At 42.3% G+C, this 24,553-nt stretch overlaps 1 protein-coding gene across 11 annotated transcripts; it reads right to left on the bottom strand.

The window, feature by feature from the left end:
- Window positions 1–8,019: 8,019 nt before the first annotated feature.
- Window positions 8,020–17,593, bottom strand: LOC129488692 (tubulin beta-8 chain-like). 11 transcript variants are annotated; one of them, XM_063645356.1, is made up of 5 exons: window positions 10,299–17,593; window positions 9,923–10,031; window positions 9,737–9,847; window positions 8,902–9,250; window positions 8,020–8,427 (listed from the first exon to the last, which is right to left on the bottom strand). In XM_063645356.1, exons 1-5 carry the CDS (start codon window positions 10,353–10,355, stop codon window positions 8,190–8,192), a joined length of 864 nt encoding a protein of 287 aa, XP_063501426.1. In that variant the 5' UTR covers window positions 10,356–17,593; the 3' UTR covers window positions 8,020–8,189. The 11 variants fall into 11 exon arrangements, with proteins under 11 accessions (XP_063501426.1, XP_063501427.1, XP_063501428.1 ...); XM_063645357.1 differs by having other exon boundaries at window positions 8,020–8,432; window positions 8,934–9,250; XM_063645358.1 differs by having other exon boundaries at window positions 8,020–8,552; window positions 9,159–9,250.
- Window positions 17,594–24,553: the final 6,960 nt, after the last annotated feature.

The raw sequence follows: 24,553 nt of genomic DNA, 5'->3' as shown, positions 1-24,553 counted from the left end.
AAAGTAAAAAATGCATAAGGCCATAAAAATTTTTTACAGCTTTTAATTTAGATGTCAATGGGGAAAAAAAAAAACATTCTCTGAAGTTTGTTTTTATACCATTAAATACTTATTTTTTATTACCAGCAATACAAGGTGACTCATTCAGGTTGAATCTTGAAGGTAAACTTTAACTTAATTTTAAGTTTTGGCTAATTTTTAAGCATTTTTCAGTCACCTACCATGATATCATCTCAGAAACCAAAATCTCAATTTCATTTAGACCTTCAAAATATTAAAACAGAAGGTTAAATGCTTCAAAATAATATTCATGTAGAGGCTTACATATGTGGAGCAGGAATCTCCATGTATTACAAAGTTTATGAGAACATAACAAATGTTGATACACACATTAATTCTGAAATAAAAACTTACAACAAATAAAACTAACAAATTAAGAAAATTTTGTAGGTTACACATTTTATGTCTAAAAATATAGGTATTAAACACTCAAGAATGGATAAAAGAAATCACAAGAGAAAATAGAAAATATCTAGAGACAAATTAAAAATATGAAATACCAAAAGAGATATATCAAAAACAATAGCATAAGGGAAAGATTTATAGCTATAAATGATGATAAAAAATAAGATACCGAATCAACAACTTTACTTGTAAGGAACTAAAAACAGAGGGAAAAAGAGGGACAACTAAAAGAGGGACAACTAAAAGCTAGCAGAATCTAATAAATGAAAAAGACAGCACTGGAAATAAGTGAAATCGAGAACAGAAAAACAACATCAAAAATCAACAAAACCAAGTTTGTTCTCCGAAAAAGATCAAAACTGACAAAATTTCATCTAGATCGACTAAGAAAAAAAGAGAATACTCAAATTACTAAACTCAAAAATAAAATGGGTACATTACTAACAAATTTTTGGAGTAAAAAAAGGATGTAGGAGAGGACCATAAGGAACTATACACTAAAAAGTTGAATAACCTAAATAAAATGAACAAATTCCTAGAAACAAAAAGCCTACTAAGACTGAATCAGAAAAGTTGAATAAACCTATTCAGCAAGGAAATTCAGCAGGAAGATTGCATCAGCAATCAGAAACCCAGCAACAAAGAAAAGCCTGGACCAGATGGTTTCACTGTTGAATTCTACCCAACGTTTAAAGCAGAATTAACACCAGTTTTTCTCAAACTTTTTCAAAACGTTGAAGAGGAGGTAACATTTTCTAACTTATTCTATGAGGCCAGTATTACCCTGACACCAAGCCAGACAAAGGCACCATAAGAAAACTACAAACATCCCTTACAAATGCTGATGCAAAAATCCTCAACAAAATACCAGCAATTCCAATTTAGCAGTACATTAAAAGGATTATACCCTACAAATAAGCATAATTGACTCCTGAAATAAAAGTATGTTCCAACACATGAAAATCAGTGTAATATCACATTAATATAAAGGAAAAAACCCTCATGTGATCACCTTAATCAAAGAAGAAAATGCATTTGTCAAAATTTAACCCACATTCATGATAAAATGTTCTTAATAAGCTATAAAAAGGAATAAAGCACCTTAACATAAGGTTATATTAAAAAAAAAACACAGCTAACATTATAATGAAAGACTGAAAGCCTTTACCCTAAGAGCAAAATCAAGGATTCCTGCTTTTACTACTTCTATTTAATACAGTACTGAAGGTTCTAGTTAGTTAAAACAATAAGGCAAGTAAAATAATAAAAGATATTCCAATTTTTAAAAAAGTAAAATTTTCTGTTCACAGACGACATAATCTTATATATTAAAAATCTTTTAGTTTCTGTGAGATAAACTATCAGATGCAATAAATAACATTCAGCAAAACTGCAGGATACAAAATCAACACACAAAAATTGGTTGTATTTCTACAATAACAAACTATCTGAAGAAGAAATCAAGACAACAGTATCACTTATGATAGCACAAAAGAATAAAACACTTAGAAACCAACTTCACCAAGGAAATGAAAAACCTGTACAGCAAAACTATAAACATTGCAGAAAAGTATTAAAGATGACACAAATAAATGAAAAGACATCGTGTGTGTATGGACTGGAAGACAAAACCTTGTCAAGATGCCATTGTTATCTATAGTCATCTACAGATTCAATAAAATCACTACAAAAATTCCAATATTTGCAGAAATAGAAAAACCTATTCTAAAACTCCAATGACATCGCAAAAAACCCCAAGTAGCCAAACCAATCTTAAAAACTAATAAAGTTAGAGGACTAACAACTCCTGGTTTCAAACTTACTGCAGTGCTTCAGTACCCAAAACAAGGCTGTGCCAGCATAGAGACAGACATAAAGACCAATTCAATAGAAATAAAGAACCAAAGAACACAGTCATGATTTTTAAAAAGGGAGTCAACACTATTCAATGGGGAAAGGACAGTATATTTTAAATGGTGTTAAAAATGAATATTTACATGGAACACAATAAAGTTGGACCCTTACTTTACACCGTATAAAAAACTTAATTTAAAATGGACAAAACATCTAATTGTAAGAGCTAAAACTATAAAACCCTTAGAAGAAAACATATGAAAAATGTTTCATAACATAGAATCTGGCAATAACTTCTTGGATATGACAGTGAAAGCACAGACAACAACAACAAAAAAATACATAAAAAGATTCATCAAAGTGCCAAGCTTGTATGTATCTGAAGTTATAATCAATAGATTGAAAATACACTTCACGGAGGGAAAAAAATATTCACCATTATATATTTGATAAGTAATTAATATCCAGGCCACACAAAGACCTCAGCAACAACAACAAAACAATCCAATTTAAACATGAGCAAAGGTTTTAAAATACACGTTTCTTTAAAGAATATATACATATGACCAGTAAGCACAGTATAAGGTGCTGAGCATCACTAATCATGAGAAAAATGTAAATCCAAACCACAATGCAATACCAACTGACACATAAGTATAGCTGCCATCAAAAAAACCGCCACCAGCAAACCAAAGCAACAAAGCCCCCAAGAGCAGCAAATGCTGGATGTGGAGAAGTCAGGACTCCTGCACACTGCTGGTGGGAAAGTAAGATGGCACAGCCACTGTGGAAAACGGTAATCACCGTATGATCCAGCAATTCCACATCTGGGTATATACCCCAAAAAACTGAAAGTGGGAATTTGCACACCCCTGTTTATAGCAGCATTCACGAGAGCCAAAGTGTAGAAAAAGCCCAAATGTCCATCTTCAGATGGATAAGCAAGTATGATCAATACACACAATGATACATTATTCAGCCTTAAAAAGAAATTCTAATACATGCTACAACATAAACCTTGAAAAGGTTAAAACAAAAAAATGCAAATACTCCATGCTTTCCACTTTTATAGCGTACCTAGAGCAGTTAAATTCATAGACACAGAAAGTAGGATGTGGTTTCCAGGGGATGGGGGGAAGGGAAAGGGGAGCTATTGTTCCGTGGATACAGAGTTTCACTTTGGGATGATAAGACAGGTTTGGAAGGGATAGTGGTGATAGTTGCACAACAATGTATTTATACTTAACGTACTTACATTTTCTGTTATACATATTTTACCACAGTAAAAAAAATTAGCAAATATTTAAAAATCTGCATGTTTCTTTGAACTGTTTCTTTACATCCCTTGTCCATTTTTCAATTTGGCTGTTTGTCTTTTAATAATTTAGGATAGCTATATAGATATATATATAGATATATAGATATATATCTATATATATATCTATATATATATCCCCAATTAGCTTTATGTCTGTCATGTATGTTGCAGATCTATTTCCCCAGTCTGTTGACTTTGAGGCATTTTTCTCGCCTATAAAGTGTTAATTTTTATGGAGTCAAATGCATCAGTCTTCTATTCAAAGACTTATTTATGGGTTTGGTGTTTCAGTTTAGGACGATAAAGAAGTTTTAGATATGGATAAAGGAGATGGTTGTACAACACATTATACTGGACACCACTCAACTGTACATTTAAACATGGTTAAAATGGTAAGTTTTACGTTGCGTATATTTTACCACCAAAAAAGGGCCAAGCTTAGATGTTTATATGTTAGGGGTTTGGAGTACCTCTAACATTTATTCCCCTCCAGGGCTCTAATTTATAAAACACCCACACAAGAAAGTAGATACTGACTTCCCAAATCTCCTTACAAGTCCCACAGCAGGGGCTGTCTGGGAAAGCAGAGGTGGAAGCAGTCACATAAACTTGAGGTCAGTGTGAGACCTGCCATCTGCCACCCTGGAATCAGATGAAGGAAGGCATGCTGCAGGCTGAGCTGGAGGATGAGCTGGGCTGGCAGAACAGTCCTCCCACGACCCTAGACCTGAAGTGCTCCCACATGCTCTCATGCATGTGTCAAACCAAGAAAGCAGCTAGGAGGGTAACACAGCTACCTGTATACAGGGAGCTATGAAATATCTGAGCTGCGCAAGTGAGGCACAAGGAGACAGAAGCAGTCTGACCTTTACACAGTGACCTGGCTCAAATTATTTCAGGCTCTCATTAACCAGGCGAGCTCCGCTTTCTCTCTGAGGTAGGTAAACTTGAGGGGGTAAAGTGGGAGTTGGGGAAAATGGAAAAGAAAGCCTGGCAGTATTTCTTCTGTTATAAATAAAAAGTAAAACATCGATGCCGTTTCTCAGGGCCCAAATGTTAGGTGAAAAAATGTTTTTCATCTCAGTCATGTGATGTGGACTTAGCAGAGCAGGACACACATGGTCATTTATCCCTTCCCTCTGCATGTTGTGTGCTTTTTCAGTTTATAATGTACGTGATCCACTTGCCTCATCACGCTAGCTGCAAACAAGGCCACTGAATGTCACAACAGGTGGCCAGCATGTCTGTGAAGGGCAGAAACTGGGGCAGCCAAACAGCTGGCAGAGGCCAGCTAGTAAGTACCCAATCCCACTCCATACAGGACTCCACACTTAAAAGATAAGCAAGTGTCAGGCTGCCTCACTAGTTATCCCCCCAAATGAAAAAATAAAAGTAACCCCTCCAGGGAACATGTGTGTGTACACACAAAAGTACATGCACAGCTACATGCAAAGGGGAAAGGCTGGGAAGGAACCCAATCCACCTCTGAACACCAGTTACTTGTGGGGAAGGGGCAGGTGAAGCCAACTGTCAGCATTACTCACCTTTTCAACTGATGAGCTTGCATCAATTTTGGCAATTTCTCATAAAAAGGCCATTTTCACTCCGTGGGTGATCACCAGGTCCTGCAAAACTGAGCCACCAACAACTACCTGCACCACTTCCCATGAGGCCAAATAATGGCTTCCCTCAAAGCTCAGACCTCCCACCCACCTCCCAGTCCTCTCCCATGCAGGGGGCTACTGGCCTCCTGGGGTGCAGGGGTCCAGGCCAAACCCAACCCACAGATGCTTGGTGAAACCAGCATGTATCCAAGGGACTTTCCCCCACCTGGGCCGTGTGCCCACTACATAGATAGGCCTGTGCTTGCTCCCCTAGGACAATTTCTTCCGTTGGAATGAGGGATGGGGAGATTTGATGGTGTCCTCTACAGGCTGGATGTTAATCTGCTGTGGTGCTCTTGGAGAAGCTTGCCTGAGTTCAGCGCTTTCTCAGCACATGGTGTTTGCTGCCCCTTCAAGCTGCGGGAGTCCCAGAAGGTAAGTGCTACTGCAACCCCCATTTACTGGTGAACAGAGGTCAGGTGATCTGCAGCCGGCCAAGCAGCTGCTAAGTAGCCAACAGGCTGGATCTGCATCTCACTTGCAGAGGCCCTGCCTGGATGCTGGGGCTGCCCTGAGACTCCCTCCTCCTCTTCCCTCCACAGCTCTCCCTGCTTCTATCCACTGCTGTGCTCCAGGTGGGGAACACCTATGGATGCACCAGGGTGCAACTACTCAGAGTCCAGTGTGCAGAAGGGCCCCTGCTCTATGCTGTTTCCATATCCAAGCCCAAGCTTGTCTAGAGCTTCAGCAAATCCAAGCCTCCCTGAATTCCCCGCAAGACCAAACTGAGCCCTACAACCCCCACCACTCTGGTTAGCTGCCAGTCCCAGCTCCTGTTCCCTCCTGGGCCACTGTCTCTACAGTTCTGAAGTCCTACAAGAATGTTAAGATCCTAAGCCGACTCTCACCCAAAGACGTAAACAACCAGGGCCCTCCAGGGGTAGAGAACATACCCAGACAGGTTCTGCTGCCTGTAGGCTTGATGTCCTTCCCCTAGAGCACGCCATGCTTGCCAGGCTGGAAGAGCGGCTCCAGAAACTTGGGAAACCTGGGCCTGTAGCTGGCATATGGAAAAGAGGCCTGGAAAAGCACCACTCCTGTCCATGAAGCCCCCACATGGAACCAGGTAATTGGGAAATACATGGGCACCAAGCCTGACCCCCACTCAGACCCAGGTGGGAACTGCAGCAGTGACTTGTCCCCTCTGCCACTCTGGCTGTACCACTACAGGAGGGAGGAACATCTAGCTCCACACGTGAGTGGAGACACTAGGTGTGAGCAGCTTCCAGTGGTTGCTGTAGCTGAACCTTCCCAACCAGGTCCATGCAAGGCCATCTCAGATGGGTGTGCACCTGGGTTGGGCAAGGACACCGCTCAGACAGTGAGCGCCACTGAGGAGGGCTGTCATAGAGGCCCATTTTCCTGCTCCTAGAACAGGTTGGGGGAGTATGGGGGACCTCTCCCACCTCCCAGCTGCTTCCAGGAGCCACTTCTTTCGAGATGAGACACTCTCCTGCCTGCCTGTTCCCATTTGGCTGAAATAGACCATTGCCAACATTTAGAGAATGAAAAGGGGCCTCACCTATTTTCCCTGACAGGTTGGAGGCAGGTGGGCATGCCCAGGGGACCTGGGGTAGATCCTGTACATCTGCCCACCCCCAGGCTATGCTGGCTTCATCTTATCTGTGGGGTGCTGGGGGGGGGGCGGGGGGAATTACCAAGAGACCATCACGCAGGCCATGGACAAGTTCTACAAGAGCCAGGGAGAAGAGCACTGTCCGTGCATGCTGCCCAGCACCCAGCTCACAAACACATCTCTCATTTGACTGCTTTCCCAAAGCATACTTTTGCCGTCCAGGCTCCCCAAGAAGCCTGGGGAGGAGACTCTGCCAGGCTGAAGGGCCTGTCCCCAAACGTGCCACCCTCACCAGGCTCATCGTGACAATCTTGGATTATTTTTGCCCTGAAGTTTTGGAGTGGCAGACAGGGAGACAGCAGACAGTACACATTAGCCACCTTTCCAGAGAGCATCAATCCTCCAGACTGAGGCAGGTCAGACCTCCACTCAGGCGTTTTTCTCACTGGTTGCCAGTTGGGGGAAACAGCATTTGTGAGCACCGGCCTGTCTCCCCAGGTCCTGTTCAGAAACCCCATCTGTGCCTTTGGAGAGACTGCCCTGAGCACACAGGCCCAGCAACCACCATCTACAGCCCCCAGGACCTAATCCCCTTCTACATAGGGTTCAGTGCATGTTAGCAGACACTGGGCTTGATTCCTGCCTAGTCCCTGCCAGATATCCCATGCCCACCTCATTAAGAGAATGAGGCCACACAAACACACTCAGGCCGTCATGGTGATGGAGTGGCTGGGGTCCCACTTGCCCATCCTTCATTACTGGTCCAGAGCCAGCTGTCTGACCACATTCCTACCCCGAGATGGGACTCTGGGGACATTGTCCACCAGGGTCACTGACCTCTTTTAAAATTCCAGAAACATGGCCGGCTGGTCCCCTAGAATTTGGCACATGGGATAAGCCAAGGCTTGCCTTCAGGAACAGGTTTTTCCACCATGTCGCTGCCCAAGGCCCAGGGCATCCCCAAGTTTGCGTGAAGCCTGCTTGCCACGTCCACAGCCCATGCCGACCCCGCCTGGAGCCACTGGAATGCTTGTTCCTGGGCGTGTGATAAACCCAGACAGCTTCAGCCTTGCAGGACAACTGTGCGCATCTGGCAACAGTAGCCAGAGGGCCCATAGAAAGAAGTTGGAGGGGAAACCAGATGCTGTGAAAATACTTTATTAGGCAAAACTACATACTATAAAAATGCTTTAAAAAATGCAGCAGGAGGAGATGGGAAGACACAAACGAACAAGCGCGTAGTGACACATAGCTGTCAACACAGTAAAGAATCCACACTGCTTCCCCCCCCTTTACCTAGAAAAGGAGAGTTCTAAGCCACCTCCTCCTCAGCATACTCCTCATCCTCCTCCTCCTCCTCGGCCGTGGCATCCTGATATTGCTGATATTCAGACACCAGGTCGTTCATGTTGCTCTCGGCCTCGGTGAATTCCATCTCATCCATGCCCTCGCCCGTGTACCAGTGGAGAAAGGCCTTGCGCCTGAACATTGCTGTGAACTGCTCTGAGACACGCTTGAAGAGTTCCTGGATGGCCGTATTATTCCCAATGAAGGTGGCCGACATTTTTAGCCCCCGGGGTGGGATGTCACAGACGGCTGTTTTTACATTGTTGGGGAGCCAGTCAGCAAAGTAGCTGCTGTTCTTGTCCTGAATGTTGAACATTTGTTCATCCACCTCCCTCATGGGCATGCGACCCCTGAAAATGGCAGCCGCCGTTAGGTAGCGGCCATGGCGGGGGTCGCAAGCGGCCATCATATTCTTAGCATCAAACATCTGCTGGGTAAGCTCAGCCACAGTCAAGGCCCGGTACTGCTGGCTGCCCCGGCTGGTCAGTGGGGCAAAGCCAGGCATGAAGAAATGCAGCCGCGGAAACGGGACCATGTTCACGGCCAGCTTCCGCAGGTCAGCATTCAGCTGGCCGGGGAAGCGCAGGCACGTGGTGACCCCACTCATGGTAGCAGACACCAGGTGGTTCAGGTCACCGTAGGTGGGTGTGGGCAGTTTTAGGGTCCTGGAACATATGTCATATAGCGCTTCGTTATCTATGCAGAAGGTCTCGTCCGCATTTTCTATGAGCTGGTGGACTGAGAGGGTGGCGTTGTAGGGCTCCACCACAGTGTCTGATACCTTGGGCGAGGGCAGGATGCTGAATGTGTTTATGATCCTGTCTGGGTACTCCTCCCGGATCTTACTGAGCAGAAGGGTACCCATCCCAGACCCAGTCCCGCCACCCAGGGAGTGGGTCAGCTGGAAACCCTGCAGGCAGTCGCAGCTCTCAGCCTCCTTTCTGACAACGTCCATCACTGACTCCATCAGCTCCGCGCCTTCTGTGTAGTGTCCCTTGGCCCAGTTGTTTCCGGCCCCACACTGACCTGTAAGACAGTACAGCCAGTCACTCGATGGCCAGGTGTACGGTCATCAGTGGTCATCACCATAATGCAGAAGGCACCAGTGTCACGTGTGAGGTGAGAGCACCATGCGCCCTGCAGGTGGAGCAAATGAAACCCCCTCCCCCGAGTTACAGGACAGCGGCTTCCCCTGTCAGGAATTAAGTCAGGAGTCAAACCTGAAACGGGCTAATAGACCTCGCTGCAGGCAGCTCCTGACCGTTTTCAGGGAAGGCAGTAGCCACGGCCCCAGCTCAGCTCCCTGCTCCGAGTTTACATCAGCAGCTCCTCACCTTGAGAAGACACACGGGCCTTCCTCCCAAAGCCCGTTTAGGAGAAGCAGATGGAGCGACTCGACTCGGAGAATAGGAGGGGGTTTAGGGGCCCTGGCTCCACAGTGCCCACAGCGATGACCTTGGGGCACTCGTGGATTTTGAGCTGCCCTGACCCCAGTCCTCGCCCGCAGCTCACCGAAGATGAAGTTGTCCGGCCTGAAGATCTGCCCGAAGGGCCCTGAGCGCACAGAGTCCATGGTGCCGGGCTCCAGATCCATGAGCACAGCGCGGGGCACGTACCTGCCACCTGAGAGGGCGGGAGGGCATTAGCAGGGGAGGGCCTCGTTGCCAGGAGGGCGGTGGGGGAAGGACGGGGTCTCACCGCTGGCCTCGTTGTAGTACACGTTGATGCGCTCCAGCTGCAGGTGGCTGTCCCCGTGGTAGGCGCCAGCGGAGTCGATGGCATGTTCATCGGAGATCACCTCCCAGAACTGCCAGAGACGGGAGGGGCCAGACAGGCCAGGGCTGAGTCACGGAGGCGCCCCAGCCGCTCTCCCACCCCCACCCTCATCCGCACCCCCATCCTAGGCCGCCGTGTCCCTGGGGTCCACCCCGGCCGCCTCGCCAGCCGCCCAGTTCCACCGTCCCCGGCAGGGAGCCCAGGGGCCGCAATGCAGGGGCACCGCCCCGCCACTGCCAACATCTTCCCTGGCCACCCGGCAGGCCCGGGCCGGGCCCTCAGAGCCCCGGCTGCTAACCTTGGCGCCGATCTGGTTCCCGCACTGCCCAGCCTGCGTGAGCACAATCTCCCTCATGGCCAAGGCGGGATTAGGGCGGCAGGAGAAAGAGGAGAAGGAGGAGCAGACGCGCAGCGACCCAGCCCGCCCTCCGCCAACGCTTAAATAGCCCCGCGCCCACCTCCCTCAGCCTCGGATTGGGCTCCCAGAATAAGCAACAGCTTTACTTCCACACAGGTGCACCCACCTGTGAATCCCTTGGCGTTGAGCGTCTTTTGGAGAGCTCAGGTGTCCTTCCTGTGGTCCTTTCCACGTTGGGGAAAGCTGCTCAGATGGAGAACTTCCTCCCGCGTCTTTAGTGAGACTAGATCCCTAGCTGAGCTGAAACTGAATTTTCCTCCCATGCGGGAGGGGAAGACTCTTGTTTCCATATTCACAGAGTGCCTTTGCTCCTGTCCTAGATTGATGACATATTTTTGTAATGGATGCGTCCCTTCATCTATTAGGAGATCTGTGGTTAGGAAAGGCCTTCCATATGTTAACTCAACGGGACTTAATTATACGTTTTACTTTGGAGCAGTTATAACCTGCAGTAAGCTATGGGTGTTAGAGACAGGCCTCTGATTTAGCTAGGGTCTTCTTTAGAGTAGGATTAGCCCTTTCACCTTTCCCGAGGACTGCGGTCTCCAGCAGAGTGAAGGTGATATTGGATTCTTAAAGCTGAGGATAGGTGATGGGTTACGCCTGCTGTGGAACATGGGCCATTGTCACTTTGCAGGCTTTTAGATTACCCAGACTGAGGAGTTATTTCTTCTAGTAAACATTTTTCAGATGGGGTGGGGAATGCCTCAATCTAACCAGTGACGGTATCAGTAAGCATTAGCAAATATTTGAATCTCCTGCAGGAAGGCATCGGTGTAAATTAGAGTTGCCAGTTCTCACCTGGATAGGTTCCTCAATTTTGGACAGGTTTAACTGGAGAAGGAGAAAATTGCTGGCTGTTTGGGTCATGTCAGGCACAGAGCTCACAGTGCTGTGTCACCTGTTTTACTGTTTTGAAAAGATTTACCCCTATAAACAAATGAGACATTAACGGAAACAAAGAATCCCTTCTAGGGTGAAAAGAATCATGAAAGTGCTGAATTATATCCCTATGATTGGTACTTGGCATTAGTAATTTATTACCATGATTCAGCCAGCCAGAGGGGCCCTGGACTGAAATGCAATCCCTGGCCCATTTTTGTTCTTCTTCAGAGTATTCTGGCCCAGTTCTACATATGCTGACCAGCACGCCCATAAGCTTCATTGGCCCTTCCAGTGCAGGACCCTTGGCTGCAGCATCTACAAGGGCATTTCCTTTTACACAGTCAGTCTCTCTTTTGATGTCCTCTGCAATTAATTATAGTCACTTTTTGGCAGCAAAGCAGCATTCTAACAGGCTCAAAATCTGAATGATGTATGGAAAAGGCCTTGGGTGTCAGGAGTCCCTACCCATTCCAAATTGCAGCATAAGCATGAAGCACTAAAAAATCATACTTGGAATCAGTGTAAATGTTAACTTTTAAATCCTTTCCCAATTGCAAGGGCCTAGTAAGTTCAATTAACTCAGTTTTTTGAGCTGAGGTTGAGGCCAGCAAGGCTTGCGCCTTGATTCTCTTGTACTGACTAATAATAGCATATCTAGCCCTCCTGTTTTCCTGATGCATAAAACAACTTGCATCTGTTAACCACTCTTCCTTAGGATGGTCAAGGGGCTCATCTCTCTTAAGGCTGGCCTGCTAGAATAAATTTGTTTCATAACCTGTGACATGCTTTGGCTGTGTCCCCAGTCAAATCTTATCTTGAATTGTAGCTCCCCTAATTCCCATATATCGTGGGAGAGACCCAGTGGGAGGCAATCGAATCAGGGGATGGGTCTTTCCCATGCTGTTCTCATGACAGTGAATAAGCTTCATGAGATCTGATGGTTTATTTATTTATTTTTGAGACAGAGTCTTGCTCTGTTCTCAGGCTGGAGTGTGTTATCATGATCTTGGCTCACTGCAACCTCTGACTCCTGGGTTCAAGCGATTCTCCTGTCTCAGCCTCCTGAGTAGCTGGGATTATAGGCGCCCACAACCACGCCTGTCTAATTTTTGTACTTTTAGTATAGACAGGGTTTCACCATGTTGGCCAGGCTGGCCTCGATCTCCTCACCTCAGGTCATCTACTGCCTTGGACTCCCACAGTGCTGGGATTACAGCTGATGGTTTTATAAAGGGGAGTTCCCTACACAAGCTCTTTTGCCTGCTGCCATGTAAGAGATGTGACTTTGTTCCTCATCTGCCTTCTGCTATGAGCGTGAGGCCTCCCTGACCATGTGCAACTGTGAGTCAATTAAACCTCTTTTCTTTACAAATTACCCAGCCTCAGATATGTCTTTATTAGCAGCATGAGAACAGACTAATACAACCTATATGCCAGAAAGACTGAGAGCACCTGTGGACTCTGGCGGATAAGTAGCTGGGTTTATGGTTTGGCAGGCTTTAAGGGTTATGTCTGGAGTGTCCAGCAATAAGGCCTGACACTTTCATAAATGTTCTCCTATTATCTACTGGTGCCCTTTATCTTCTAGGACCACCTTCCCTTGGTGTGGGGTCAAAACCTGTAGGTGCTGTTCTAATGTTAGTTTATTGGCTTTGCCAACTAGAAAAGTGGTAGCAGCAATAGCTCTAAGACATCAAGGCTAAAAGTCAGAGGATCGCTGAGGAAAGTAAAAGCTAAACTGTTTGGGGCCTCTTTCCTGGGGCAGCCTCCAGGCCACTACAAAACGGAGGTGGTGAGCAGAAAGGCAACAACATGCAGAGCACTCAGGTGAGGGACAAAGAGCACAAGGTGGACAGTCAAAAAAGAGAAAGTGGCAAACATCTTGTTTAGCCAAATCCATTCTTCTCAACATTCCCCAGGGCCTCTAACCCTGTGGGCTTGGCCTCTAATCTGAGTATGACACCCCCAGGTCTCTAACTTTGGGATAAGTCTCTCACCCTAATGTTATACCCTAGGGCCTCTCACTTAAGTAATAGTGGATAATCATTCTTGCCAACCTGAATGCTTCACGACTCTAAAAGACAGCCCACTTGCCAGCTGACTGATTCTATGTGGATTGTTTTCCTTGGAGTGGGGGTCTTGTCTTGGTGTCCCTTCATGGTGTTGCTGACAGATGTTGCTGGAAAAGAGGGTCCTGATACAGACCACAAAGTAGGATTCTTAGATCTTGTGCAGGAAAAAATTTGAGGTGAGTCAGAGAACACAGTGAAAGAAGCAAGTTTATTAGAAATGACTCCATTACAGAGTTGGACACCCTCAGAAAACAAGAGCAGGAATGCATCATCTATTGTTAGTGTCTCCACTCTAACCATAAAGAGAAAGAGTTATAATTAAACTTGGAAGGTGCAGATGTACTCACTAATGTCGGGGCTATTGGTATTAACAATGACCATTAACCCATTGACCTAAGCTAGCTCATTAATATTATCTTTAAGAAAAAATGCTGCACTCTTAGGACATTTATACATTTTTCAGGCTTGGTGGAAGATGTCTTGTATGGCCATAAACATTCTGCAGTTGTAATTTGTGGCCAGTAAAAAAATGTGGCTATTTTCAGACCATAAATATTAACCTTCTAGATGCCCTGTGAGTACCTAGCTACTCATATTAAGATAGAGAATTCTAGTCATGTTTATTAAACCAGGAGCTTGATAACCATGAGTTCCTCTAACACAGCAAGTCTACTCCTCAAGGAGAAAATGTATTTCTCAGGAATTTTGTGCATTTTGTGTGATGGCATTTGGTATGTTTACCAAAATGTCAGAAAAGAGTGAAATTAGTCCTCAAAGATTTCTCAAGATTGGATATAAAGTAAACAAAATGATTATAGTTAATATGCAAGTTGACACAGTTAATATGCAAAAGAAATTTTGTTTGAAACACAATGAGATTTTTATTTATTATTATTATTTTGAGACAGAGTCTTGGTCTGTTGCCCAGGCTGGATTGCAGTGCACCATCTTGGCTCACTGAAACCTCTGCCTCCCAGGTTCAAGTGATTCTCCTGCCTCAGCCTCCCAAGTACCTGGGATTACAGGCATGAATCACCACACTCAGCTAATTTTTGTATCTTTAGTAGAGATGGGGTTTCACTCTGTTGGCCAGGCTGGTCTCAAACCCCTGACAACAAGTGATCTGCCCACCTTGGCCTCCAAAATTGCTGGGATTACAGGCATGAGCCACTGCTCCCAGCCACAATGAGGTTTTTAAGTAATTATGATTTCCTGCTGTTGAGCAGGGAGCTGAGCAAATTCAACAGATCATGGGCCTAAAGTAGGAGAAGACTGAGGACAAACTCTAGAACACATGTGATTAAATTAATTACAATGGAAACCAAATCAAATTTAATAAGGCCATACCTCTTAGTTTCAAGATGTTTCCCCTCGTTTTGAAATGTGGCGTTATTCAGTGGAAAAGAAAAACAGTGTTTATCTCCAGAGTAAAGAACAGGGTTCCCTGCAGGGACTGACTGACTGAGAGCTATGGCTCAGGATTAAAAATTCTTTTTTCCACTTATAAACTAAAAATTAATTTCTAAGCCCCTATTGACTAAATGGACCACTTTTCTTGGATAAGGACTTTCCAAAGTAACCCTGAAAAGCTAGTTCATGCTGTGGGTCACATCTGCCTCATTATACTCTCCTCCCTTTGGTTTTAATTTTAATTTTAAATTTATTTTTGTGGGTACATGGTGTATATATTTATGGGGGTACATGACATCCTTTGATACATGCATGTAATGAGTAATACATAATAAAAAACAGGGTATGCATCTCCTCAAGCATTGATAGCTTGTGTTATAAACAATCCAATTATACTATTTTAGTTTTTATAAAATGTATAATTAAATTATTTTTTACCATAATCACCCTGTTGTGCTATCAAATACGGTCTTATTCATTCTTTCTAACAATTTTTTGTACCCATTTCACATGCCCACTAACCCCCTGTTCCCCCACTGCCCTTCTCAGCCTCTGGTAACCATGCTTATACTCTCTATCTCTATGACATCAATTGTTTCAAATTTTAGCACCCACAAATAGGTAAGAACATGTGACATTTGTCTTTCTGTGCCTATTTCCCTTAACATAAAGACTTTCAGTTCCATTTCTGTTACTGCAAATGACAGACTCTCGTTCTTTCTTACAGCTGAATAGTACTCCATTGTGTATATGTACCACATTTTCTCTATCCAGTCATCTGTTGATGGACATTTAGGTTTCTTCCCAATCTTGGCTATTAGCAACATTTGTTTTTGACGGGCTTCTGGATAAAAGCCACCTTAACTGAGGTGAAGTGATATCTCACTTTGGGTTTGATTTGCATTTCTATGATGATCAGTAATGTGGAGCACCTTTTCATTTGACTGTTTGCCATTTTTATGTCTTCTTTTCATAAATGTTCATTTAAGTTTTTGTCCACTCTTTAATTGATTACACTTTTTTCTTTAGAATGTTTTGAACTCAATATATTGTAGTGTATCAGTCTGTTTCTGCACTGCTATAAAAATACTGAGACTGAGTTATTTATCTATTTATGTATTGAGATGAAGTCTTGCTCTGTCGCCCAGGCTGGAGTGCACTGGTATGATCTCGGTCCACTGCAACCTCCACCTCCTGGGTTCAAGCAATTCTCTGCCTCAGCCTCTTGAGTAGCTGGGATTACATGCACCTGACACCATGCCCAGCTAAGTTTTGTATTTTTAGTAGAGATGGGGTTTCACCATCTTGGCCAGGCTGGTCTTGAACTCCTGACCTCATGATCCACCCGCCACAGCCTCCAAAAGTGCTGGGATTACAGGCATGAGCCACTGCACCTGGCGAGACTGGGTAATTTATAAAGGAAATAGGTTTAACTGAGTCACAGTTCCACATGGCTGGCGAGGCCTCAGGAAACTTACAATCATGGCAGACAGGGAAGCAGTCACCTCTTCCACGACAGCAGGTGAGAGAGCATGTATGTGAAGCAAAGGGGGAAGAGCCCCTTATAAAACCGTCAGATCTCATGAGAACTCAATCATTATCAGAAGAACAGCCTGGGGGAACCACCCCCATGATCCAATCACCTTCTACCAGGTCTCTCCCTCAGCACCTGGGGATTACAATCCAGTATGAGGTTTGGGTGGGGACACAAAGCCTAACCATATCATGTAGCTATTAATTGCTTTTCAGATGGGTAATTTACAAATATTTTCTCCCATTCTGTGGGTTTTCTCTTCACTTTGTTTATTGTTTCCTTCACTTTAAAAAAGCTTTCTGACTTGCTGTAATTCCATTTGTCCGTGTTTGCTTTGGTTGCCTGTGCTTATGGGGCATTATTTAAGAAATTTTTGCCCAAACCAATGCCCTAAAGAGTTTCTCCAGTGTTTTCTTGTAAAATTGTGATAGTTTGAGGTGTTAGGTTTAAGTCCTTAATTCATTTTAATTTGATTTTTGTATGTGGCAAGAAATAGGGTTCTAGTTTCATTCTTCTGCCTATGGCTTGCCAGTTTTCCCAGCCCTATTTATTACAGAAACTGTCTTACTTTTTGTTGTATGTTATTGACACTTTTGTTGAAAATAAGTTTTGTTTACCTGTATGAGTTTGTTTCTAAGTTCTCTATTTCATTCCATTTGTCTTTATGTCTTTTTATTCCAGTGTCATGCTGTTTTAATTACTATAGCTTGATAGTATAATTTAAAACCAGGTAACGGGATTCCTCAAGTTTTGGTTTATATACTCAGAATAGCTTTGACTATTATGGTGTTTTGTGGTTCCATATATATTTCAGATTTTTTTTCTATTTCTGTGAGGAATGTCATTGTTATTTTGATAGAGATGGCATGAAATGTATAGCTTGTTTTGGATCATATAGATATTTTTTAAAATACTGATTCTTCCAATCTGTGAACATAGAAATAACTTTCCATTTTTTTGTCTTCTCTTTCATTTCTTTTATCAATGTTTTACATTTTTAATTGTTGGGAACTTTTATTTCTTTGGTAAATTCCCACACATTTTGTTTTATTTGTGGCTATTGCAAATAGGATTATTTTTTTGAATTCTTTTTCAGTTTGTTGACTGTTGGCATATAGAAATCCTACTGATTTGTATATGTTGATTTTGTATTCTGCAAATTTACTCAAGTTATTACTTCTAATAGTTTTTTGATGGATATATTAGGCCATTCTCACATTGCTGTAAAAATAATTGGTGACTGGTTAATTTATAAAGGATATAGGTTTAATTGGCTCATGGTTCTACAGGCTGTACAGAAAGCATAGCACTGGCTTCTGCTTCTGGTGAAGCCTCTGACAACTGACAATCAAGGTGAAAAACAAATCCGGTGCTTGCACATCACATGGTAAGTGCGAGGGCAGGGGGGAAGGGCTACACACTTGTAGATAACCAGCTCTCATGAAAACTTACTATTGTGAGAATGGCACCAAAGGAAATGATGCCAAAATGTTCATGGAAATCCTGCCCTCATGATTCAATCACCTCCCCACTAGGCCCACTTCCCACATTGAGGATTACATTTCAATATAAGATTCTGGTGGGAACACACACCTAAACTATATCATTTTGCCCCTGGCCATTCCAAATCTCATATCCTTCTCATATTTCAAAATACAATCATGACATTCCAATAATGCCCAAAGTCTTGGCTCATTTCAGCCTTAACTCAAAAGTCAAAAGTCTCATCTAAGACAAAGCTAGTTTATTCCTCCTATAATCCTGTAAAATAAAAAACAAATTAAGTTCTTCCAAGATACAAATGGGGCATAGGCAATGGGTAAATACTCCTATTCTAAAAGGAAAAAATCAGCTAAAAAAAAAAAGGCCACAGGACCCATACAAGTCTGAAGCCCAGAAGGGGAGTTATTGAATTTTAAGGCTCCAAAATAATTATTTTTGACTCTATGTCCCATTTCCAGGGCACACTGATGCCTTGGGACGTTTAGACCCTGTGGCTTTGCATGATTCAGCCCCCACAGCTGCTCTCATGGGCTGGTATTGTGTGCCTCTGGCTGGTTTTGTGTGCTTCTGGCTTTTCCAGGTGCAAAGTGCAAGCTGTAGCTAGATCTACCATTCTGAGGTCTGGAGGACAGTGATCCTCTCCTCACAGATCTACTAGGCCATGCCCCAGTGGGGAACCCACATGGGGACTGTAACCCTACATTTCTTCTCTGCATTGTTTTAGTAGAGGTTCTCCATGAGGGCTCCCTGCAACATGCTTCCGCCTGCACACCCTGGCTTACATTCTTTGAAGTAAAGGTGGAGGTTCCCAAGTCTCAACTCTTGCATTTTGTACACTCACAGGCCTAACACCATATGAAAGCTACCAAGGCTTATGGCTTGCACCCTCTGAAGCAGTGACTGGAGTTGTAACTGGGCCAATTTGTGCTACACCTGGAGCTGGAACAGTGGCCAGGATGCAGGGAGCCATGTTCTAAGGCTACCCAAGGCAGCAGTTCCTGGGCCTGATCCCAGAAACTATTCTCTTCTTTTAGGCCTCAGGGCCTGTGATGGGGGGCTGCCTTTTAGATTTCTAAAATGCCTTCAATTCCTCTTTCCCATTGTCTTGGCTATCAACACTTGCTTTTTTTTTTTTAAGTTATACAAATATCTCTAACAAGTGATTGCTCCACAGCCTGCTCGAGTTCCTCTCTTGTAAAAGCTTTTTATTTTTCTGCCACATGACTAGGCTGCAAAGTTTTTAAGCTTCTATGCTATGCTTCCCTTGCAAGTAAATATAAATTACAACTTACTTTTTTTTGCTCCAACATGTGAGCATAGGTTGTTAGAAGCAGCCAGCCCACATCTTGAATGCTTTGGTGCTTAGACATTTTTCCAACAGAAACCCTAAATCATCACTTTCAAATTCAAACTTTTATATATCCCTAGGGCATGACAGAAATTCAGGCAACCACTTTGCTAAGACAACACGAATGACCTTTGCTTCGGTCCTAATAAGTTTCTAATTTTCATCTGAGACCTCCTCAGCTCAGCCTTCACTGTCCAGATCACTATCAGCATTTTGGTCACAGCCATTCAAAGTTAAGAAAATCTCAACTTTCCCTCATTTTTCTGTCTTCTTCTGAGTCCTACAAACTCTTCCAACCTCTGCCTGTTTACCCAGTTACAAAGCTGATTCCACATTTTCAGGTATTCTTATAACAATTTTCCACTCCTTTGTGACAATTTCGTGTTTTAAGCTTTTTTTCCATCACTATAAATACCTGAGACTGGGTAATTTATTTTTAAAAAGGAGGTTTAAGTGGCTCATGATTCTACAGGCTGTAGAGAAGACACAGCACTGGCATGCACTTCTGGGAAGGCCTCTGGAAGTTTACAGTCATGGCGAAAGTTGAAGCAGAATCTTGCACATCATAGGGCAAAAAGCAGGAGCGAAAAACAGAGGGGTGAGTTGTTACACACTTTTAAATAACCAGGTCTTACGGGAACTCACTCACTATCATGAAGATGGTACTAAATGGGATGGTGCTAAGCCATTTATGAGTAATCCACCCCAATGGTTAAATCACCTTTCACCTGGCCCACCTCCAACATTGAGAATTACATTTAAATATGAGATTTGGGAGGGGACACACATTCAAACCCTATCAGAGGGGTCTTTATGTTTTTCCAAATATAAGATTATATCACTGGCAAAAACGATAATTTGACTTCTTTTCCAATTGGGATGCCTTTTATTGCTTTCTCTTGTGATTGCTCCAGATAGGACTTTCAGAATTACGTTGAATAACAGTGGTAAAATTGGATATTCTTGTCATCTTCCAGATTTTAGAGGAAAGGCTTTTAGTTTTTCCCCACTTAGTATGATACTAGCTGTGGGCCTTTCATATATGACTTTTATTACATTGAGATATCTTCATTCCATACTCAGTTTTCAAAGGGTTTATTATTAAAGAATATTAAATTTTATCAAATACTTTTTTAGCATAATGGAAATGATTATATGGATTTTGTCCTTCATTCTTTTTTTTTTTTTGAGATGAAGTCTTCCTCTGTCACCCAGGCTGGAGTGCAACGGCATGATCTCAGCTCACTGCAACCTCTGCCTCCAGGGTTCAAGCGATTCTCCTGCCTCAGCCTTCCAAGTAGCTGGGATTACAGGGGCCCACCACTGCACCTGGCTAATTTTTGTATTTTTAGTAGAGATGGAGTTTTGCCGTGTTGACCAGGCTGGTTTTGAACTCCTGAACTCAGGTGATCCCCCTGCTTTGGCCTCCCAAAGTGCTGCGATTACAGGTGTGAGCCACTGTGCCCGGCCCCTTCATTCTGTTTATATGATATATCACATTGATTGATTTGCATGTTGAACCATCCTTGTATCCCTGGGATAAATTCCACTCGGTCATTATGAATTACCTATTTATGTATTGTTTAATTGAGTTTGCTAGGTTTTTTGCAAATTTTTGCATCAATAGTCTCAAATATGGGCCCATAGTTTGCTTTTTAAATGTGTCTTTGTCTTGTTTTGATATCAGTGTAATACTAGCCTCAAAGGATGAGTTTGGAAATGTTCTTTCATTCTCTGTTTTTCAGTCTGGCCCTACAGACATTTTTTCATTATGGCTTCAATTTTGTTACTCGTTATTGGTCTGTTCAGGTTTTGGATTTTTTCCTAGTTCACTCTTGGTAAGTTGTGTGTGTCTAAGAATTAATTTCCTCTAGGTTTTCTAATTTGTTGGCATACAATTACTTAGCCACTAATGATCCTTTGATTTTCTGAAACGTTACTTGTAATGTCTCCTTTTTCACCTCTGATTTTATTAATTTGTATCTTCTCTGTTTTTTAGCCAGCCTGTCTAAATATTTGTCGATTGTTTTACTCTTCAAAAAATCAACTTTTTGTTTCATTGATCTTTTGCATTGTTTTCTTCATTTCATGTCTACTCTAATTTTTATTTCTTTTCTTCTAATTTTGAGTTTGGTTTGGCCTTTTTATTCTAGTGAATTAAGATGTATTGTTAGGTTATTTATTTGCAGCTTTTCTGATTTTTATATAGGCACTTACAGTTATAAATTTTCCTTTTATAATAGTACCTCTTTGACTACATTCCACAGGTTTTGCTATGCTATGTTTCTATTATCATTTGCTTCAAGAAATTTTTCCATTTTCTTTTTAGCATTTTTATTGACCTACTGATCATTCAAGAGCATATTGTTTAATGTCCAAGTGTTTGTATAGTTTCTGAAATTCATTTTTTAATGGATTTCTAGTTTGTTCCATTGTGGTCAGAGAAAATGCTTGATATTACTTCAAATCATTTTAATGTTTTTAGACTTGTTACTTAACATATGGTCTATCCTTGAAAATAACCCATGTGCAGAGAAGAAGAATGCATATTCTGCACTGTTGGATGAAATTTTCTGTAAGTATCTATTAGGTTCATTTGTTATACAGTGCAGATTAAGACTGATGTTTCTTTGTTGATTTTCTGTCTGAAAGGTCTATCCAGTGACTACAGTGGGGTGTTGAAGTGTCCAGCCATTACTGTATTGATGTCTCTTTCTTTAGCTCTTATAGTATTTGCTTCATTTATCTAGGTGCTTTAGTGTTGGGTGCATATATATTTCCCATTATATTCTCTTGAAGAATTGATCTCTTTATTACTATATAATGACCTTCTTAATATCTTCCTACAGCCTTTTGTTGAAATCTATTTTTGTCTGGTATAAGTAAAGCTATTTCTGCTCCTTTTGGGTTTCTATTGGCATGGAATAACTTTTTCCATCATTTTATTTTCAGTCTAAATGTATCTTTATAGGTAAAGTATTTTTTTTGTAGGTCACAGATTATTGTCTTGCTTCTCTATCCATTCATCCACTATTTGTCTTTTGATTGGAGTATTTAGTTCATGTACATTCAATGTTATTATTGATAAGCACTTACTCCTGCCATTTTGTTACTTGTTTTCTGATTGATTTTCGTCCTTTCATCGTTCTTTTCTTTCTTCCTGTCTTCCTTTTAGTGAAGGTGATTTGTCTTTTAATATTATCTAATTTATTGCTTTTTACTTTTTGTACATCTGTGGTACGCTTTTTGATTTAAAATTACCATGAGGCTTGAATATAATATCTTATAACACATCATTTAGACTGTGGACAATTTAACATTGATTGCATAAACAAAGAAACAAGCAAAGCAACTAATAAAAACTCTACACTTTAACCCCATTGCCATTCTTTTAAACTTTTTGTTGTTTCTCTTCCTTCCCTATTTTACTGTCTATGTCTTCGAAATATATTGTAGTTATTTTTTATTGGCTTATTGTTTACTCTTTCTATTTGAGATTTTTGCACACCATAATTATCATGGTATAATATTCTGTGTTTTTCCATGTGCTATTACTAGTGAGTTTTGTACCTTCAGATGACTTCTTATTGCTCACTCACTTTTTTTCTTTCAGGCTAAGAACTCCCTTTAGCATTTCTTGTAGGACAGGTCTGGTGTTAATGAAATACCTCAGTTTTTGTTTGTTGGAAAAAGTTCTTATTTCTCTGTCAAGTTTAAAGGACTTTTTGCCAGATACATTATTCTAAAGTAAAAGTCTTTTTTTCTTCACCTTTTTAAATATGTAATGCCACTCTCTCAGCCTGTAAATTTTCCCCTGAAAAGTCTGCTGTCAGATGTATTGGAGTTCCACTGAATGTTATTTGTGTCTCTTCTCTCACTGCTTTTAGAATCATTTCTTTATCCTTAACCTTTGGGAGTTCAGTTAAGTGCCTTGAGGTGGTCTTCTTTGGGTTAAATCTGCTTGATTTTCTGTAACTTTCTTGTACTTGAATGTTGATATCAAATGTTGGGGAATTTTTTAATATTATTTAATATTATTTCTTTAAATAAATGTTTAATTTTTTTTTGACGGAGTCTCGCCCTGTAGCCCAGGCTGGAGTGAAATGGCATGATCTTGGCTCACTGCAAGCTCCCCCTCCTGGGTTCACGCCATTCTCCTGCCTCAGCCTCCCAAGGAGCTGGGACTACAAGAACCCACCCCACACTCAGCTAATTTCTTTTTGTATTTTTAGTAGAGACAGGGTTTCACTGTGTTAGCCAGGATGGTCTTGATCTCCTGACCTTGTGATCCACCCGCCTTGGCCTCCGAAAGTGCTGGGATTACAGGCGTGAGCCACTGCACTGGGCCAACAAATGTTTAACTCATCTCTTTTTCTACCACCTCTTTAAGGCCAATAACTCTTAGATTCCTATTTTGAAGCTATTCTTTAGATTCTGTAGGCATGCTTTATTTTTTATTCTTTTTTGTCTCCTCTGACTTTGTCTTTTCAAATAGTCTGACTTCAAGTTCACTAAATCTGTCTTCTCCTTGATCAATTTTTTTAAATAACTCTGACGCATTCTTCAGTATGATAATTGCATTTTAACTTCAGAATTTCTGCTTTATTATTTTTATTTCAGTCTCACTGTTAAATTTGTCTGATAGAATTTTGAATTCCTTCTCTGTGTTATATTGAATTTCTTTGAATTACCTCAACCAGCTATTTTGGATTTCTTGTATGAAAGGTCACATATTTCTATTTTTCCAGGATTTGCCCCTGGTGCCTTATTTAGCTTGTTTGGTGAGGTCATGTTTTCCTGGATGGCCTTGATAATTGTAGATGTTCATCTATATCTGGGCATTGAAGAGTTCAGTCTTTATTGTAGTCTTCACAGTCTGGGCTTGTTTGTGCCCATTATTTTTGGGAACACTTTCCAGGTGTTCAAAGAGACTTAGGTCCCAAGCCCAATAACACAGGAGCAGACACGTAGAGGTACTGCTTTTGTGGCCTTGGATTAACATCAAGAAAAATTATCTTGATTTATCAGTAGAGGTTCTTGTTCTCTTCCCTTTTTTTCTCTGAAACCAGCAGTCTCTCTTTCTGTGCTGAGGCATGTGGAGCAGGAGTTGGGGTAACATAAGCACCCCTGAGGCTACCACCACTGAGACTGTGCTGGTTCACACTTGAAGTAGGCACAGAGCTTGGTCTCACCCAAGGCCCACTGTAACCACAACTTGGCTACCATAGAAGTTTATTCAAAGCTCTAGCCCTAGCCCTAACCCTAACCATAACCCCAAACCCTAACCATAGCCCTAGCCTTAGCCCTAACCCTTACCCTAACCCTAACCCCTAACCCTGATCCTAACCCCTAACCCCAACCTTTAACCCTTAACCATGACCCC

This window comes from Symphalangus syndactylus, chromosome 8, assembly GCF_028878055.3.
Source record: "Symphalangus syndactylus isolate Jambi chromosome 8, NHGRI_mSymSyn1-v2.1_pri, whole genome shotgun sequence".
NCBI lineage: Eukaryota > Metazoa > Chordata > Mammalia > Primates > Hylobatidae > Symphalangus > Symphalangus syndactylus.
The sequence above is the reverse complement of the archived record's forward strand: the minus strand, read 5'-3'. Positions and strand labels throughout refer to the sequence as shown.